General features: G+C 43.9%; 1 protein-coding gene across 1 annotated transcript in view; it reads right to left on the reverse strand.

The window, feature by feature from the left end:
- Positions 1-20,137, reverse strand: part of CABYR (calcium binding tyrosine phosphorylation regulated) — a 75,295-nt gene that overhangs the window by 39,074 nt on the left and 16,084 nt on the right. Inside the window, 2 exon segments of the mRNA XM_019656151.1 lie at positions 9,161-9,895; positions 9,898-10,410. Of these exon segments, the coding sequence (XP_019511696.1) occupies positions 9,161-9,895; positions 9,898-10,410 (1,248 nt within the window).

Below are 20,137 nucleotides of genomic sequence, written 5' to 3' on the forward strand. Positions count from 1 at the left end.
GGGGGGGGGGAGTGGGGGTGAGGGGGGGTCGATCAAGAAAAAATAGACCAACAACCCAGTGAGGTCTTATTGGAGATCTGGAAACAGTTGCGTCCGGGGCAGCAATTATGGCAAAACCCCAAGGGGAAGCCCGGGAAGGCGCGGCCTGTGGCCCTCCAAGAGTTCATGTGCCCACCCGAGGCCAGCTCCTTCCAGCCTGACTAGGGGAGAGGCCAAGGTACCCGGTCGGAGGGGACGAGCGGGAACCGGAGGCCCCAAGTGGAACTTTCCATACATTGGTCTCCTTCCAATGTTCAAAGAGTCCTGGCTCTGGTTAATACCTGCGCCGACCGCAGCCTTATTTATGGGAACCCAGAGCAGTTTCCTGGACCAGCAATCTGCATTGATGGTTATGGGGGGAGGACTGTGAAGGTGAAAGCTGTCTGCTTACCGCTGTGTATAGGTAGACTGCCCCCTCCCCTACCTACATGGTATATGCCTTCCCTATACCAGAGTATATTCTAGGGATGGATGTGTTACATGGCCTTAGCTTACAGACCTTGGTGGGAGAATTCCGCCTTTGGATCCGGGTGGTGAAGGCGGTGATATGCGGGCATGTTCACCACCCCCCTCAAGTGTTACACAGCCCCAGCACGTTGTTACAGTGTGACAGTACCACCTCCCGGGAGCATGAGGAGATTGACTGTACAGTATTAGAACTGGAGAAGACACACATCGTGAGGCCAAGGCACAGTCCATTCAATTCCCCAGGCTGGCCAGTGAAGAAGCCAGATGGGACCTGACAAGTGACTGTGGATTATAGGGAATTGGATAAGATGATGCCACCTCTGCATGCTGCAGTGCCTTCGATCCATGACTTGATGGACTGTTTGACTGTTCGCCTGGGAACATACCACTATGTAGTGGACCTGGCGAACGTCTTCTTCTCCATTGATATTGTTCCTGAGAGCCAAGGGCAGTTTGCTTTTATGTGGGATGGGTGTCAACGTACCTTCCAAGTCCTCCCACAAGGCTATTTGCATAGCCTCACTGTTTGCCATGGGCTTGTAGCCCAGGTCTTGGCACAGTGGGATCGCCCATTTTCTGTGGCCCTGTTTCATTATGTTGATGATGTTTTACTAACTTCTGATGCTCTTTCAGATTTAGAGGAATCAGCTCCCCCTCTCCTCTGCCATCTGAAGTCATGTGGCTGGGCGGTGAACGAGGAAAAGGTCCAGGGCCCTGGCTTGTCTGTCAAGTTTTGGGGTGTTGTGTGGTCAGGTAAGACAAAGGTTATATCCGAAACTGTTATTGACAAAATACAGGCATTTCTCCAGCCGACCAAGGTCTCCCAACTACAAGCGTATTTGGGCTTGCTGGGGTATTGGTGGGTATTTGTACCCCATTTAGCAAGGCCCTTGTATTCCGTGGTGAGGAAGGGCGCCTCATGGGATTGAACAGAGGCTGTAAACCAAGCATTTGTTGCTACAAAGTGGGCAATACAGCAGGCACAGGCTCTACAAGTGGTAGAACCTGGTAGCCCTTTTGAATTTGATGTTCACGTAACCCAAGAGGGGTATGATTGGAGCCTCTGGCAACAATAGGAACATCTCCGGTCACTAGTGGGATTTTGGTCCCAATTGTGGAAAGCAGCAGAAGTCTGCTACTCTTTGAAAGAGAAGCAATTGGCTGCTGTGTACACAGCTGTGGTAGCTACAGAAGCCATCACAGGGTTGGCAAAGGTGTTGGTTCACACAACTTATCCTATCCAAGGTTGGGTATGACATGGACCCAAGGATCCTAAACAGAGGTGGCACAGACCACTACTCTCGCCAAGTGGGGTCCTTACCTGGAGCAACATAGCACCCTCAGTTCAAGTCCTTTGAGTGCAGAGCTGCAACAGGTCCTGGGGCCTACTGAGCTTGTAGCTTAGGCTGCGCCAAGTGCTCTGCCCACTGGGGAGGGCTTGGAGCCCTTGCCCTACAAAGAAGGACAGCCCCCAGTACCTCAAGATGCCTGGTATACTGATGGCTCCTGCAGGGGGACTGCCACCATGTGGATGGCTATTGGAGTCCAACGCAAAACAGATACCATTTGGTTTGGTACTGGGGTGGGCCAGAGTAGCCAGTGGGCTGAGCTCTGGGTTGTATGGATGATAATCAGCCACAGGCCTGGGTCCCTGGTCATCTGTACGTATAGCTGGGCCGTGTTTTGGGGCCTGATGTTATGACTCCCCACCTGGAAGCATCAAAACTCGCTAGTAGGACACCATCCGCTGTGGGGTCAGGCCATGTAGCAAGACTTCTGGGACTTAGGTCAAGGAAAGGAGGTGACCCTGATACATGTCACGGGGCACTCCCCACTAATGTCCCCAGGCAATGATGAAGCAGATGCCCTGGCATGGGTGCAGTGGTTAGAATGGGCCCCCGCCACTGATGTGGCCCATTGGTTGCAGAGAAAGTTGCAACACGCTGGTAACAGAACCATGAGGCAGGTGAGTAGATACTGGGGCCTGCCTTTGAAGTGGCAAGAGATAGCAGATGCCTGCCATGACTGTGTCGTTTGTGCTCAAGACAGTCCCCAGCGGAGGAAGCTTCCCTGGGAGACACAGCAGCTTACCCAAGGGAGGGTGACCTTCACTCGCTGGCAAGTGGACTATGTAGGTCCCCTGCCTAAAGCCAGAAATGCCACTTATGCTTCACAGCCACAGATATGGCTATGGGGTTGTTGTTCACTTGGCTGTGTCCAGCAGCAGATCAGCAGCATGCCGTGGCGGCTCTTACATGGCTGTGTGCCCTCTATGGGCACCCCCCAAGTCATTGAGAGTGACAGAGGCTTTCATTTTATGGGGCAAGAAGTGCAGCGATGAGCTTCCAGGATAAACGGGCAGCTTATGATTGAATGCTACAATGGCCCTTTGAAACAAGCCCTTTGGGTGTCCAAACACCCTCCCACGATGTGTGACTTGACCTCGTGTCTGTGGGATGTTTTGAGAGCCTTGAACAAGAAGCCACGGAAGGGAAGGCCCTCAGCAGTAGAGGCTCTGCTGCATCGAACAGCCACTCCCATACAGTTACAGGTCGCTACAAGTGAGACCCTGTTGAAGCCAGGGTATGGCAGAAATGGGAAATTCTGTTACCAGCGCCCACATGCTTGAAAGCAGGAGAATGACTACCATGGACTTGGCCCTGGAGGGTCAAGAGCCCCTCTTGAGTGTCATTGGTTTGGCTTGGTGGCCCCATGGGGGGCTAGATTGACACATGACTTGCAAGTGACACCAGGGGTGGTGGCCGAGTGGCTACTGCAAGTGACAGTGGTATACGGAGGTACTGATACTGGGACAATTTTGTGAAGGGACCTTTGTGCTTTCACTGTGGCCCGTTATGGGGTCCCCTGTCCTGCTACATGTTGAAACTACGTAAGGGACCCCAAGTAATGCCATAAAGGTTTGGTACCACAAACCAAGAAAGGTGCCGGTGGTGGCAACCCTCGTCTCCTGGGATAAGAAGCTAGCCTGTAACCTCTCCAGTGGAAGGGATTTGTCATTGTTGGGTCCTATGACTACTATTTCTTTCTGCCTGTAGGTGCCTATGAGCTAATACAATAGTGGACTGGGCCCACACCTATGCCAGAGTAGCCAACGTCTCCAGCTGCTGAGTGTGTAGTTTCTAGTCAGCGCCACGGCAGGTATCCATCTGGCTACTGCAGAAAACTGGACCTGGTTGCGAGAATGGAGCCCCCAGCAAGAGGCCTGGGACACAACCTGGTGATACGTCTCCTCTCATATGAGGGTGCAGAGAAACCGCACCAAGCCATGGCTGAGCCATGCGGTATGGGACGAATGGGGGTGGCTCATGAGTGAAAGCGTGAAGCTTATCCAGGTCATTCCTCTGTGTTTGGAATGACAGACTGGCAACAGAAATGTGGGCTGGGTGTTTGCGGCCTTATGCCAAAACATAACTCGAATGCTCGAAGGTCGTGTATGGCGGAACGGCCAAAGGCAACAGGGGTTGGCCCCACCATTTTTGTCCCAGAAGGGAGCGCGTGTGTTTGTGGTTCATATGACTGGCCCTACCTCCCTGCCAAGTGACAGGGCATTGTACATGGGGGCGGCCATACCTCCCAACAAGCGTACAACCCACGTTAGAGAGCTGACCCCCAAACTGGAGCTTGTTCAGAGCCAAACACCACTGCGTCAAGAAGAAGCCCTGGCGGTTTTGTCCCCTGGCTATCGTTAGCCCTCAAGCCAGTTCCATTGTGGTGGGAATGCAGGCGACTGCTCTTGCCGAGCACACTGCCCAAGCCCTCAACCAAACACCCTGGGCTCTGGGCCTCCTGACAGAGGAAGGAGACCAAATGAGGGAAGCAGTCCTCCAAAACCAGGTGGCTTTGGACATTTTAACTGCTGTCCAAGGAGGGACCTGTGCCATCTTGCATGCTGAATGTTGTGTGTATATTGCAGATAATAAGAAAAATGTGAGCCAGGCGCTGTCTGCCCCAGCTGAAGAGATCGATGACATTCAACGCCTGACAGCAGACCCCCTACCGGAATGGTGGGCTCACCTTTCCTCCTCCTGGACGTGGGCCCTTGCCCTTGAGGGGGAGGACCGTGTCTCCTAGTGGCTTTCTGCTGTTCCTTGTATTGCTGTTGTGGGCTTTGGATACAGGGCTCTGCCATGCTTGCATGGAGGCCTGGGAGGCAGGCTCCAGCCTCAGTGGGCAAACAGGTTGGTGAGGAACCCTGAAGGGGTGGCGTGTAGGGAAGAGCCGGTCAGGCTCCCTCACCTGGCCATCCGGCGGAACTGCAGTAGCGACTTGCCAGGTACAGTCGATGGAATGCAGTGCAGGCGCCATGCATCTCACTGATGTTTATGTTTATGTGCCTTATATAAACACCTTGGCTGTGCACCACCTTTGTTCTCCCACAGTATAAAGCCCGGCCATTGTACCAGGCAGGCGGTACCCAGAGAGCCAGTGAATAAAGCATGTCTACTCTGCCTACTGCTCCACGCATCTTCTTCCAGCTCCCAGAGGTGTGGGCACCCTGTCCTGGGGCCATCCCCGACCCCGACATAGCAGCCAGCAGGATCTACCATTTTCTGGTTCCTCATTAAACTTTCAATCCAAATCTCTTTCCTTGGTATATAGGGACCCTAAATTATGGTCCCCTCTTCAGGTCGCCAGCTTCCTCTTACGTGCTCTCCCCCAGCTCCTCCCAGCCATTTTAATGTTGGCCTACTTGCGGTGTCTCAAACTCCCATGCTCTTTCCCGCCCTAGGACTCTGTCTGTGGGCTCTTCGCAAGGCTGGCTCCTTTCATACTCACGGATCAGTTTACATCTGGGCCCAGGAAAGGGGGCCCTGTATCAGTACCTTGTTTGTTTTCTTCATAATACTTAACAATTTCCTTTTTCTCCATCTCCTCTGCTGAGGTGTAGGTTCCATGTTTTGCTCACTCTCTTGTACACAAGTGGGGGAGGAGGGGCTAGTGCGGTACTTCACATTTATTTATGGAATGACAAAATTTTAAAAATTGAGTGATAAAACTGTCTTATCGACAATTAATTCCAATGGGCTCTTTAGCTCTTTAATGTGTTTCCAATCTGTCTATTCTGCTATCAATATTCACTCTAAGGGGAAACAAACTCTTACTATAATACATTGATTGGATAATCTCTTATGTCATTATAATCTCATTTGCATTGTAGTTACTATGACTCCCAGCATGTATCTGATGCCATGACAGTTTTGGAGAAACCAAATAAGGAAGAAAAGCGGGAAACTGAGGAGGTACATCAATGGGATGTCACCAAGCCCTACCCTGGGAGGGATAAAAACTTCCAGTCGGGACTTCCTGTGTGGGACTGAGTTCGCCCACACTTCCCCCTCTCTCATGTATGTACTTTCATTTCAGTAAGCACCCCGTGCGTCCCTATGTCTGTCTCGCTCTTGAATTCTTTCTTGCGTGGAGACCAGAAGCTGGTCACCACTGCTCCTGGTTCAGTCCTGTCTTGGACATCCCATGAACCTCCAGTGACACTAAGAATGTTTTTTTGTTTTGGGTTTTGTTTTTGAATCCACCCCCCTTCAGCATCTCCCATGGCTAGTCACAGAACGAGGTATTCAAAGGCAGTTGGTTGATTGGTTCCCGTAGGAGGCACCAAATCCTTGGTGTGAGTCATCATGGTGCAATACACGGCTGTGCATTTATTAGTAATTGGTGGTAAGGAAGCTGGAGACAATAACTCATCAAATTAGAGTATACCCAACTCACTGCATATCTCAATTCAATTTAATTTTTTAAATATCTCAGCCCCAGGTCAACAAATCACAATGCTGAAAATTCCCACATATTATAGTAGGGAAAATACCTGCCAGTTTTAAGGTTCTGCTTTGCGAACATGGGCAGTAGTCACGGTTATTTCTCCAGCAATACCATAACTTCCTAAGGGAGCATGTGTGTCACCAGACCCTGAACGGCTTTTGGCAACACCTTCTACTGGGAAAGCAACAGAAAGAAAAGCTGGGCTTTGTGGCCTGGGGACATCTTGTCCACTTGTAGGAGCACTAGCATTCTGGAGTTTGGGGGGGTGTTTCTGGCATTTCTGATCTGCAGGAACTGCAATGGGAACTTGGACTGCAGCACATCTCTTCAAGGGATCTGCCTGGGAGACCACAGCATGTCCAGGAAGAGGTTTCCAATCCTGTGCTTCCTGAACATTTGAGCCTACTAGAATAAAAGGCGGGGCACTGGTCTTCTTGCCGTCATCCATCATCACATAAACTGGAGAAGTAACTTTCGGTGGATGCTGCAGAAACTGTGGATCATTAGGATTAGGTAAATAGAGGGTTGCTTGGGGGGAAAGGCCCAGGAGCAGGTGGCGGTGATGGGCGACTTAGTTGATTCATATCAGTTAGACAATAAAGGGTCCACATGTTAGAATATGGTGGTGCTTGTCCTGCTTCGCTTGTTGCCACTGCTATAGAAACAAAAACGCAAGCATTAAGGTTTGGTTTCTGTATCAGGCACTATGCATCGAGATGCCTTTTAAAACATTTTTACATATAAACAAACAGCTGTAGTAATATGTGCCATAAAGCATGCTATAGAGAGGGCCAAGTAAATTGTGTTTGGTAATGTGAAACAAGAGATTCTCTACAGCTGGAAAATGAGAACAGTGCTGCAATAGCAACTGGCAAGGATATAAGTGGTGGGTGAAGAAGCAGTCTCCTTCTAAGTTGCTGTTTCCAGGTACTTAAAACTTTAGACATGGCTTCTACAGGGTCCTCAAGAGGAAATAGAAACTCAACACTTTTGGCTTTACCAAAAAAATTCAATTGAGGAGTGTGTTAAGCCATTGAAAAAAGGGTTGATGCATCTGCAGTGATTTTTTTCTTTACTACAGAAATCTGCACTAGGTGTACTCTTTTGATCACATAATCAAATATCTTTGGCCCTTTAAGTACTATTATCTCCCATTAATTTGTTACCACACACAACACATCAGATAATCTAGAACTCAGAACCCCAGAGAGTACGGCTTTTAGGAAAGGCTGAAATCTTAGGTCCTAGGTGTCAGTAAAAGGCTGGTTGGTCCCACAGTATCCTTTAATAAAAAGAGGTCGAGGCATGCCATCCACCTACTTACACCAAGGGCTCTTCAAGGTCAGCTTTGACTTTCCTAATGAAGATGGTACTGCCTTAGAGGACTGCGCCCTAGAATATGGGACGGAGGAGAAAAGGTTCCTGATGGAAGAGCTGAACTTTGCCAAAATGTGACGAGTTCTATTGAACGCTGGGTCCTCTGTCATTGCTGCAGCTTTGTCTCTTTCCCAGAAGAGACAACACCGTGCACACGATGAAGCTAGTGTGTTTTCAATAGCTCCAGATACTTTCAATTGATTTTTCCTGAAGCTAATTAAGACAGATGCACAAACCAAGTCTTCAGTATTTTTGTTAAATACCCTCTTAGCACTTGCTCGAGAAATATTGGGTTGTTGGAAAAGTCATGACGTATTTTTCTATGTTTTTCATTGCAGAAATGCATCACGACTTTTCCAACAACCCAATAGTTAGGCATTTGAGAACGGTGACTTGAAAGTGCTGCTTAAGCCACAGGTGTGATGCCAGTCCCACACACTACATTCCCAGCACTGGCCTTTCCAGCTGTGCAGAATCCCTGTCACACTGCCAGACACAATTTGTTCTCTAAATACTTACTTGGTTGACGGTACCTTTGGTAACATTCTGGCTCTAGCAAGAGTCAAAAGTTCAGAGAGTTTCTGCAAAAGGAATGGGGGAAGTAGGCTCATGCATGTCTCATCTATCCGTAGCGGGACAAGGACCCCTGCGCTTGTCTAGATGCGGCAGGAAGGTGAGCAGACCAAATGCCATAATTAGATTGAGACAGAGGTTAAATCACATCTGGGTCACAGGAAAGCCATGGGGAAGTTCAGCAGCCCAAAAGGCAGCTTGATGTGGGCACTTGTGGGGAATTAATAAAAGGAAGCCAGTCATCTTAGCTGTGTCCATTATGGCTCGAGTGCCTGCCTGTCCTTTCCACTGCTGCTACCTCCCTGCTCCCGTGTGACACACAGCCCTTCAGCCTGACCAGTCCTCTCTCCAACCATTTGAAGCTGCTCCCTCCGCTGCGGAAGCTCTCAGGCAGGAAATCAGTGCTTGACCAGCTCCCTAAACCGGGCTGCCGAGCTCTCCTGACTCCATGCGAAAGCAGGAACACACTGCCGTTCTCTCACTTTTAAAATGCCACAGCCTATGTCAACGCACTAGTGTATGTGACTTTACATTCACAAGTGAGAAAGTTCAAACCAGCACCCCTCATTACAGCTTTTCAGTAGGAATATTCAGAACACATGAATACATTTGTACCTCACAACAGGCTCTGATTATTTTCACTACATAATATGTACAAAAGAATAACACAAAAGTGCTAGATGACCAAACTTGAGGTCAAGTTTTGGTGATGTCAATTTAAAATCACTCATCTCATGAGAGTAAAATCCCAACTACAGCAAAGCCTTTAAATAGGTTTGGCATTCCAAAAGCCCTTGAAAATAAAGACTTTTGACCAATCTTCAGAGAGCCTACCTAGATGGTTACCTGAAATACAGATGTCAATATAAAAGTATTTTTCAATTTTGTAAGTATCTAACTTTCTTACCTGGCTCCATCAAACCTTGCTCAGGTGCTGCTTCCCATTCTGGTTCAACTTCTGGTTGAGTAGAACCTTCTGGTACAGGATAAAGGGGGCCACTAGACGATCTTATAGAAGTACCTGCGTGCTCAGCTTTTGTAGCTCCCCCTGAAGGTTTGACCTCCATTTCCTGGGATTCAGAGTTTTCATATGACTCTTCCTGCCCAGGCACTACTGCAACCATCTCCACTTCAAGGTGCAGAGATTTTTCAGAGCCTGCTGCTATGGTAGAGCCCTCTACATCCAAGGATTGTGCAGGTGGACCATTCAAAGAATCGTCAGAGATCACAACTGTGGCTTCTCCCTCCACATATACTGAGGGATCATATTTTGCATCCCCCAACTGTGCAAATTTTGCAGAGTTTTCAGACATGTCTGAGGCTGTCTTGCCTACAGGTATGAGGCTAACTAGTGGGGACAGCTCATTTTCTTTAAGACAAGCAACTTGATCAGTTAAAGGGATGGCCATTTGTTCTGGTGTTTGCTGCACATAAGTAACTCCTTCAGTCACAGGCTCATCTTTATAGATAGATGATATATGAACGGTTGATGTAACCTCAATATCAGCCTGCAAAGGGACCTCAGGAGCTTGATGGTAAGCAGGAGGTTCTTGTTCATCCTGCAAGGGGAGTGAGGAAGCTGTGGATGCTTCAGCCTTATCGTCTTTATGTTTAGAGACCAAGTCTACATGGACAGATGTTTTACAACCTGCATTGCTACCCCCTCTCCAGAATACATGACAGAAGCAGCTGACACGTTATCTTCAGCTGCCTCTGAGCTCAACACCTCGTTGGAAATAATAGGCATACATGTTGCCACATTCACCATTAAAACCTCAGACTGATTAGAATGAATAGATGAAACGTTACCTAACATCTGAGCAGCAAACTGAGCTGGGTCAGCTGGGACATAGGCCAGCTCTGGTGGGACAGCTGTTGGAGATGGTGATGAGGCGGGGGTAGTGATCTTAGGTGTGGCTGGTTTTGAAGGACCACGAACTGCTTTGGATGTCTCCTCAGGCTCTGGGAGCTGCTCAGCATGAACTGATGGGAACTGAGTGGTTTTGTTGTTAAACAGTGGTCCAGCTATATTGTCCTCCTCTGTGTCCGTAGATTTTTCCACCCGTGTAGGTTCTTGGGAAACTGTGGATGTTCCTGTTGGTTCTTTTACACATTTGGCTTTCTTCTCTTGTGTTGCTCCTTCTGACCACTTCTCAACTACAATAATAGCCAGATGATTAAGTACCTCCCAGAAATGAAGAATTTTAAAGAAAGTAGCAAGAGGTTGAGCATTCAAATGTCAATATATACACAAGTACAAAGGGTTCTGCTTTATATTCTAACGTGTGATTCAGTGTGGGTAAGGAATCATTCCTCTTCTATCCACTCAAGAGATACCTCAGTTCATTTCCTTAAAAACAAGGGTCTCCAGGTAGTACAGTGACAAAACTAATAACCAGATACCACTTTTGGCTGGTCAGCATCAGGGGAAAGGTCCTATCTCTGCCTAGAAATGAGGAAGCTGAAAATCTCCGCACAAAAGCTGCTGTTCCAAACGTCCACACACAACAAGGAAGGGAGGAAAAAAAAAGACTTCAACATAGCCAATAAATATCTAATCTTCAGCTGGTATAATACCAGTAATGAAACAAATGCTGTCATATTAATAAAGGCATTCCTCAATTTAAGGAAATCAGTATATTAGGTTTAACTTAATGAATTAGAAAACTAAAGGAAAATAGGGTATTTTTACATTACGAAACATCACATATTCCAACCTATAAATGGTAGCACCTCTGGCGCAGTCTGATAATGCAGCCAAATTCCTGCTGGCCCAGACAAGAGGAGCAGAAAATGATCTCCGGATCCATCAGTATGGACTCTGTGAATCCTCAGGCATAAGGAAATTCCTTGGAAGGTTTAGGAGGGCAAGGCAGCTGATGATCTAGAAACTCCTAGAGCTGGAAAACTAAAATCATGTTGTGCTTGTCACCCGCACACTTTGGTAGCCACCTTAGTTGTTACTCACTGAACATTTTTATATCTGCTGACTTTACTGAGGATTTCCCTTGGGGATGCATTCCCCTAATATCATAATGAAATCTGAACAAAAAGTAGAATTTGCTTTACAAGAATGTGTTTGCTTCAAATCAAAATGTGGTTTGGAGACATGTGTTCATACATTCAGATACTTCCCAAAGAACAGTGTCTCCTTCCACTGTAGCTGCTGATTTCTTGTAAACTCAAGCTAGGTGTCTAGTTCTGGACATGGATACCACACCAAATGCTCACGTGTAAAACAGTAAAGCTACATCTACTCTTACTTAGAACCACCACCTAATTTTCCTAACCATTCACCTCTTCGAGACTCCCCCACCCACTTTCATGTGTGTGTGTGTGTGTGTTAGAAATTTTATTGGGGAACAGTGTGTTTTTCCAGGATCCATTAGCTCCAAGTCAAGTAGTTGTTTTAATCTAGTTGTGGAGGGCGTTTTTCCAGGACCCATCAGCTCCATGTCAAGTAGTTGTTTTCAATCTAGTTGTGGAGGGTGCAGCTCCATGGCCCATGTGTGATTCGAACCAGCAACCTTGGTGTTACGAGCCTGTGCTCTAACCACCTGAGCCAACCAGCCGCTGCAACCTCCGCCCTCTGCCACATTTTAACAAAGCCCTTTGTCCTCTAATACACCTGACTGAATGCTTGTACTGTGTTACGACACCATACTAAGCACTGTTGAGGACACAAACATTATTAAAATGAGACTTTATAAAGCTGACATTCAGTGGGGAGATAACATAAATATACAAACATAGGTGAAAAAAGTATAAGAACCTAATACTGGTCCTAATAAAGATCTATGGACATTCAGAGGAAGAAAAGAACAATTCTGGTGGAGGAATAAGGGAAATTTTATTTAAATAAGTCTGGCCTTACACTTAACCATAGAAAACTCCAAAATTATCATTCCCATTATAATGAGAAGAAGTCAGATAAATAAAATAACTTTTCTTGAGCCCATCAGAGAAGAGAGTCACAAAGCAATCAAGTAACCTGATTTACAAAGAGAAAAAAGGCCACAACTGTCTGATCTGTGGCAGGGCCTGGAAAGGAGAGGCCACCGCCATACTAGCTGGTAAGGTATCAGATAAAATCTGAATGTACTGGTAAAGACCAAATGTGCGCTAGGGTGTCAGTGTGGAATAGCCTGGGACTCCATACCCAAGGAGAGTACAACTCACTCACAAGCACTTTTCCATGGCCTCCCATGAAGGATGGAGCAGGGGCGATAACCAGAGAGAAGGACTTATATCAACACCCAACAGAGGTCCCTTACCACTGGGACAAGGGCAGGAAACACTGGCTTTAAGACTGACTACAGATGCAAGGCAGAGTTTGGCTGCTACAAGGACAACCAGCAGGAAAACTGAGAAAACCCCACCCCCAAGGCTCAGGTGCTCAGGGCCAGCCTAGGCCTGAGAGCCCCCCTGCACTGACCACCAGCTCAGTACCAAGTAACAAGAAACAGCAGGCTTTCCATCCCTGGGTGAGGAGTGAGAATGTGGGAAGAGCTGCCTCCTGTGGTGCAGGTTGGTGGCAAAAGCTGAGGGTGATGCCCAGGCATGGAGAAAGCACCCCAGCCCCAACCTCAGCACAAGGTAACAGCAACCCATTGCTGAAGGGATTTGAGGCCTGCGGTACAGTGAAGGTAATGAACTCCACCACAAACCCAAGCCCAACTTCTGACTAGACCTGCTCACCCTGACACCAATTCAAGGCCTCTATGACTCTGTTCTCCCCCAGAAGGGCTTTAATTCCCCAATGATTGATTTACCATGAGAGTTTTCCAGAGCCCAATCAATGGAGGTATCGAATTACTACAATCTCTACATTGCCTGCCTGGGACCTCTCTGATATATCACTTACATGATACGGTTTCAGCAACTCTGGAAAGGCCCACCAGCCCTTTTAAAAGTGTCTCCCTCGCGGGTTTGTCATACTGGTAATTCTCTCTAGGAGATTAGTCCCTAGGCTTAATATTTTTTGCCTCTAGGAGTCCCCCATTAAACAACCACCATTCTGGAAAGGTAAAGCATTATGTAATTGTGAATCATGAACTCATCAGGGAATTTATGATATTCTTTCCTCCCTGCAGCTTTTTCACAGTAAGAGTATGAGAGAAGAGCTGGGTTTCAGTCCTGTGATTTAATAGCGCATGGCCCTGTCTAATGCAACAGTTCTGAGCTTCAGCCTCTTCATCTGTGAAACGGGGATTATAATCCCACCTTCACTGAGTTTGTGTGGAGATGAAATGGAATCATTCGTCTGAAAGTGTACTAAACTGTAAACACATATAAACAAAAAAAGAATGAATACCTAGTTAAAAAGAAAAGTTTTGAAATATGATACCAAATTAAAATATATAAACATCTTATCTTTAATTCAGCTGTGATTAAAAGTAAATTGGCTATTTCTTAAACTGGACAATAAGATGCAGGGTGTTTTAAAATAATATATGTGTACATGTATGTAACATATATGTACACATATATGTCATATATACTATTTTGAATATACAAGGTGTGATAAAAATTATGGTGGATGTTTACAAATTAAAAAAAAATTATTGCAGTAAAAGACACGTTGCCATTAATGCCCCTCAAAATATACCTCCCTCGCTTTGAACACACTTATCCCATCGTTCTTGCCACTTTCTGAAGCAGTTCTGGAAGTCCTCTTTCATGAGTGTCTTTAGTTGCACTGTCGTGGCTGCCTTGATGTCCTGAATTGATTCAAAATGTTTACCTTTTATGGTCATTTTGACTTTGGGGAAGAGCCAGAAGTCATATGGTGCCAGGTCCAGTGAATAAGGTGGATGAGGATACACTGTAATGTTTTATATTTGACAGAATGTGTGATATGGAGCGTTGTCATGATGGAGGATGAAGTCAAGACACTCATGAAAGAGGACTTCCAGAACTGCTTCAGAAAGTGGCAAGACGATGGGATACGTGGGTTCGAAGTAAGGTGCAGTATTTTGAGGGGGATTAATGACAATGTGTCTTTTACTGTAATACATTATTTTATTTAAACATTCACCATATCTTTAATCATACCTTGTACATTTCATAACTCTAAAAAATTAAGTTAAGATCAGATGCCTTAAGCCTTATTGTTTTTGAAAAGGTTAAGCACTAGATTAACCATTTGGGTTTGTTTACAAAACATAAGAGAATGTTAGCAAATATATGCATACTATTTACCACATATATATAACTTAAATCTATACTGAGTTCCTGTTGATATGTTTATTAAGGAAGGTAAAGAGCTTTTCTCTAATGTTTTAAGATCTATTTTAATAATTCCAAAGATTGCTGACTTGTAACCTTGAGATTATTGTTCGCGCAATGAACTATTTCTTAAAGTTGTAAACTAGGTTTGCTATAGGTTGATCCTATCAACTTTATAAAGATTAACCTAATATGACTTCAGTGAATTGGTTCTATTTAAACTAAAAACAACAAAACTGTATAGACTCTCAGAATTAAGAGCATAGCTAAAGGTCTTCCTCCTTGTAAAACGTGTAAATATTATTTTGAAGTGTAATAAAGTGATTGATTAAAACTCATTGTAGAATCTTGATACTGAAATTCCATGGAACCAAAAAGATAAATTCCAAGCATACAGTATTTCTTGGAATAAGCAGAACTTATGTGGAGACTTGGGGTGCTGGGACACATAACTGCTGGAGAAGAATAAGGAAAAAGGCACATTCTGGCACTAAAAGGAAGTCTGAATGGTGTCAATGACAAGAGGAAAATAAGAAGACATAATAGAGGAGATAGGAGAGGTGATTAATAAGAGAGAAGACAGGAGACATAGACTGGCGGTGGAAAACTCAGTAGAGTGCTTAAAGTCAAGAATTTGGAATATGTACAATACATATAACTTTTAAGAGTTTAAAACAGAAGAGAATGCCAACTATTGTGTGTTGAACTGATTGAAATAAGGAATACCAGCGACTATATAAAGTAGGCAGTCTGTTTCTTTTCTCCCCTTCCTCTCTTCTCTTCCTTCTCCAGTCATGAACTTCTATGATGTGACAGACACTGAGGAATCAAAGATGATTAAGATCTCCTAAAGAGTACTATCTGATTGAGGATAGAGGCACATAAACAGCTGGTTATATGAGTGTGGTGGGTGCAGTGACTGAACTATGTATGGGGTACAATGGCTTTTAAGTAATCCTTTTTAAGCTTTGAAAATGAGAAGGGGCAGGTGTGAAAGAGGCCCCACATGACTGCCCCATCCTAGATGCCAAAAAGCCCCCTGTGGAAAAATACAGATCTAAACCAGCCCTGTCAATTCTGATGTCCTTTATCAGAAATTTTATCAGACTCCCTTGCCTAATGAGACAGAAGTGGAAGTCTGCTAGACTTCTTGGAAAGATTTTTCTTACTTAATGAAGGGTACAAGTACCACCGCTTTCTCCTTCCTGACTGAAACATGGATGCAATGCCAAGAGCAGTGGCATGAGGGGCCAAGTAAAATATGCTAAGAATGCTAGAGCAGAGAGCCTAGATAACTGATGCTTTATTATAATGTTAGCAGCGAAATGAACACCACTTCCAGATATCTTGTTTTTTAAGTAACTGTTAATTGGTTACTGTTTCTTGCAGCTCAGTGTTTCCCGAATTGATATGTAGCACACATCAGAAGTAGTAAAGAAACATGAAAGAGGGGGCTTGTGATATGTGCTTATTTTTACATAACATGTCTGTTTTCATTTGATGAACTCTGTAATACATATTTTCTCATTGGGTCTTTGTTGAATTCATTATCTTATGATTAGATAATAAATACATCTCTACTTCTTTAATTTATAGTCCATAAAAAACTGGGCTGTGTCACATACACCTTCTCTTCTGTGGTATAAGGCTGGTTATTATCAAGACGATAACCAACCTAAAAGATAACCAGCCTACATCACAATCATGTCATCTGTGAATCATGTCATCTGAGAAGAAGTTTACTTCTTCCTTTCCAATATGTATCTTTTCTCCTACTTTTTTCCCCTTTTGTTTCTGTTTTCCTTATTGCATTGACTAGAACCTACAGTACAATGTTGAACAGAAATGGTGATATTAGCCATCTCTGTACTGGTTCTAATCTGAGGGGAAAGTATTCAATATTCACTACTGAGTGTGTTAGTTGTAAGTTTTTATGCATAGACATTATCATATTTAGGACGTTCCCTCTTATTACTTGTTTGCTTGTAAACTTCTTTAGGAGTATTTCTTGTAAAGCAGATCTGATGACTGGATTCTTTCGGCATTTGTCTGCCTGAGAATATCTTTATTTTGCTTTCTTTAAAGAATATATTCACTGAGTATATGTTCATTCTAGGTTGGAAGTGTTTTGCTTTCAGTACTTTGGAGATGTCATTCCATTGTCTTTTGGTTTCTATGGTTTCTGTTAAGAAATCAGCTATTTGCCTTATTATTATTTCCCTGAAAGTAATGTGCCTTTTTAATTTTACACTGCCTGTTTTCATAATTTTGTCTTTATCTTTTTCAGCAATGTGAGCATGATGTGCTGAAATGTGGTTTTCTTTGTATGTATCCTGCTGTGGGGGTCACCAAACTTTTTGAATCTGCAGATTGATATCTTTCAGTTAGATGGTTATTTTTTCAAAAAATTCTTACTTTGCCATCGATTTTCTTTTCTCCTCCTGTAACTCCAATTATACATTAGTCCTTTTGATCACATCCCACGTATATCTCTTACATTGTCGTTATTTTTCTCTTTGCTTCAATTTAGATATTTTCTATTGCCCTGTTTTTTTAGTTTCCTAATTCTGTCTTCTGCTAGTGATATTATCCAATAAGTTTTCAGTTTGCTGTTATGAAATAACCGTTTCATTTTTATTTTCTAGGCTCTATCTCTGTTGAAGTTCTTCATCTTTTCATCCATTTCCCCCCATCTTTTCAAAAGATATTAATAATAGTTATTTCATGTAGTAATTCCAAAATTTAAACCTTGTTTGGGTCTGCTTCTAGTGAGTGTTTTATATTTTATTTCTTCATTATTAGTCACTTCTTCCTGCTTCTTTGAATGTCTAGTAATTTTTAGTGGTATGCTGGAAATTATAAATGACACATTGTAGAGGTTTAATTATGGTACTTTCCCCTAAATTGTTGATCTTGTTCTAATAATTGAAAATCTCATCCTCCTGAGACTTGGTTTTAGATTTTGTTAAAGTGGTTATATTTCAGCTTTGTTCTTACTCCTAGTACACTGTCTTTATGCCTATGGTGTAACCTTTCTTGGGTCTCAGCTGAATTGCCCAGGTTTCAAAAGCTTTTACATTTTGGCTGGGTCCAAACTCCAAAGCATCCCCAGCAGCACATCACTTCTGAAATCCCTTTTTGGCTTTCAATCTCCCAATAGCTTTTCTCTACTAAGCCTCCTCAAGCCTGACTCCATATATGAACAGCTTAGGAGTTGACCAAAAACAGAAAAGAAATTTTTTTGCAGTTTTGGGGTATTCTTCTTTGCAAATGCCTCCTCTGGGGTAATTTGTCACCCAAATCCCAACCACAAGAGTAGCCTTGAACTCTGTTTCTGTTTCTTCTTCCCAGAGAGGCTTAACTCTCTACTTGGCCTCTATTTACCTGCACAAGAATTTGAAAAATGGCACCAGGGTGAATATAGGGCTCAGTTTTTGTAAAGGCCTTCTTCCAAGAATCCAGGCACAGGATTTTATTTTATATAATTTCTCCAGGTTTTAAGGTTATTTATGATAGAGCAGGTTAAGTCTGATACTAGCAATTCCATCATAGTTGAAACTGAAATCTCTCTTCTTCCACTGAATCTTACCTAACACAGCATCTAGCAATGGGTAGGAATTTAAATATTTGTTAAATGAAATAATGAATTAGATTTTAAGGATATATAGGATTTGAAAGGTAGAAAGGGGAGGGGAGGGAACTCCCAGAAAGTCACATAAACCAAAATCCAATTACTTGAAATTATTTAAAATTTTCAGGTGATGACAAGTAGTCTGTGTGGTGCAAGAGGTCTATCAAGATATGAAATGAGATGATTACAAAGGTCGGATAGATTCAGATCACAGAAATCTTTGCATGTCATGGTCTTACAAAGGGATCAAAATTTATATGCTAAGACTTAGACATGTTAGAAAGCATTACTTTACTTTCTCTAACTGATGTCAATTTGCATTAAAATGCTCATTTACCAATGGCAAAATTGATATTAAAAATTATTTGTCCCTTCTAGTTTAAAAGCTTCTTTTGGTTATTATTCAGTCTTTTGGGATATTCCTCTTTTATCAAAGGTTCTCTCACTTCTACAGAGGGTATCTGAATGCTAGAATAAGCTCTGACTCTGACCCACATGTCGTCCTTTTCTGATGGCTCTTTTACCTTTGGCAGAGGCATAACTTGTATTGCCTGGGCTCTGGGTGTTGGTCTCTGGCTCAGCTGTATTTACTACTCGAGTGTTCTACTTTCTGGAAAATGTGGCCTGTCTGCTTATTTCACTCAAGGACTGGGAAAGCCCCTTCTTAATTTGGTCCTCTTTAGCAGAGGACCAATTTTTATTTTATTCCCAGCTTGGACATTATATGCTATAACACTCTGCTAGGAGGATGAGTAACTGTACTCTTTCCCATTCTGATTCCTTGCTATTCAGCACTATGGGACACATCTGGTCTCAGTAAAACCCACACAAAGGACACACCAGAAATATTATCTCAGCCCTATCTGAGAAAGATTCCTCATCATTTCTAATCTGTTGCTTCAAATTAACTTCTTTTGTTCAACAAATATTTCCTGAATGTCTGATCATGACAATTATAGTGTAGGTACTGAATGTAGGATCTGTCATGCTAAATGCAGTGCCATGCTAACCACACAGCTTCTCTGAGAGGTATGCATTCTTCTAGACAGCACCCCAGAAAGCAAAAAACAAGTTTTCTGCTCAGGTTGTACAGAATTTGATCATAGAGTCTACCTTCCTTCCTTGTCCGCTGTTCCAATGTCAGCTAGCGCTTCTTATGCACAACTGACACCCCAGTCCCACAATCCCATTGCCAATAAGGACCGTTCATTTCCTTTTCCTTTGCAGCAGGAGATGACTTTATATCCTATCTTTTTATTCCCTCCTCTATGGCTTGTATAAAGTAAAAACTTGATTCTGGTAGCTTTGGCTCTTAAATAAGAAATCAGTTCTGGAAATTCCAAGAAAATCTTAATAGACTCCTGCAAAACTCCAAAGTTTTAGTTTTCTTACTATGGACTTTGGAAACTCAATACTGAGTAGTGACTTCCTTCCTCCAGGCTACATTTGCCTTTCCCTTAAAGCAAATGAATGATTCAGTGGGTAGAGAGTCACAGAATAGGAACAATTAGAGGCTATCTGAAATCAATACACTAGTTTAATAGTTTTGAAAAGTATCCTTACAACATTGAAGAGTTTGGATTTTGTGACATAAGGGGACCTTCCCAAAGTTTCTGGATAGCAGAGTGGTAAGTTACAAGGCCCACAATGTTCTTTTTTCACATATTGACTCTTGTCTCCTTGTGTTCCTGCTCTCATATTGGCAACCTGGTGTCCTGTTCTAGCTTTCTTGGTTTGCCATATTTGCATCACACCCAACCCCCTTCTCTCTTAATGCTGACCCTGTGTTTCTGTCCCCAGTCTGACAATCTGTCTCCAATTGTTTTGTTTTTTTAAAGATTTTATTGGTGAATTGGGGAGGAGAACAGTGTTGGGAAATTGGGGAAGGGGAACATTTTGTTTCTCCAGGACCCATCAGTTCCAAGTCAAGTTGGTGTCCTTCAATCTTAGTTGTGGTGAGCGCAAGCTCACCTCCAAGACCAGTCACTGTTTCCAATCTAGTTGCAGGGGTGGGGGTGGGGGGTT

Source organism: Hipposideros armiger, unplaced genomic scaffold (assembly GCF_001890085.2).
Source record: "Hipposideros armiger isolate ML-2016 unplaced genomic scaffold, ASM189008v1 scaffold_255, whole genome shotgun sequence".
Lineage (NCBI taxonomy): Eukaryota > Metazoa > Chordata > Mammalia > Chiroptera > Hipposideridae > Hipposideros > Hipposideros armiger.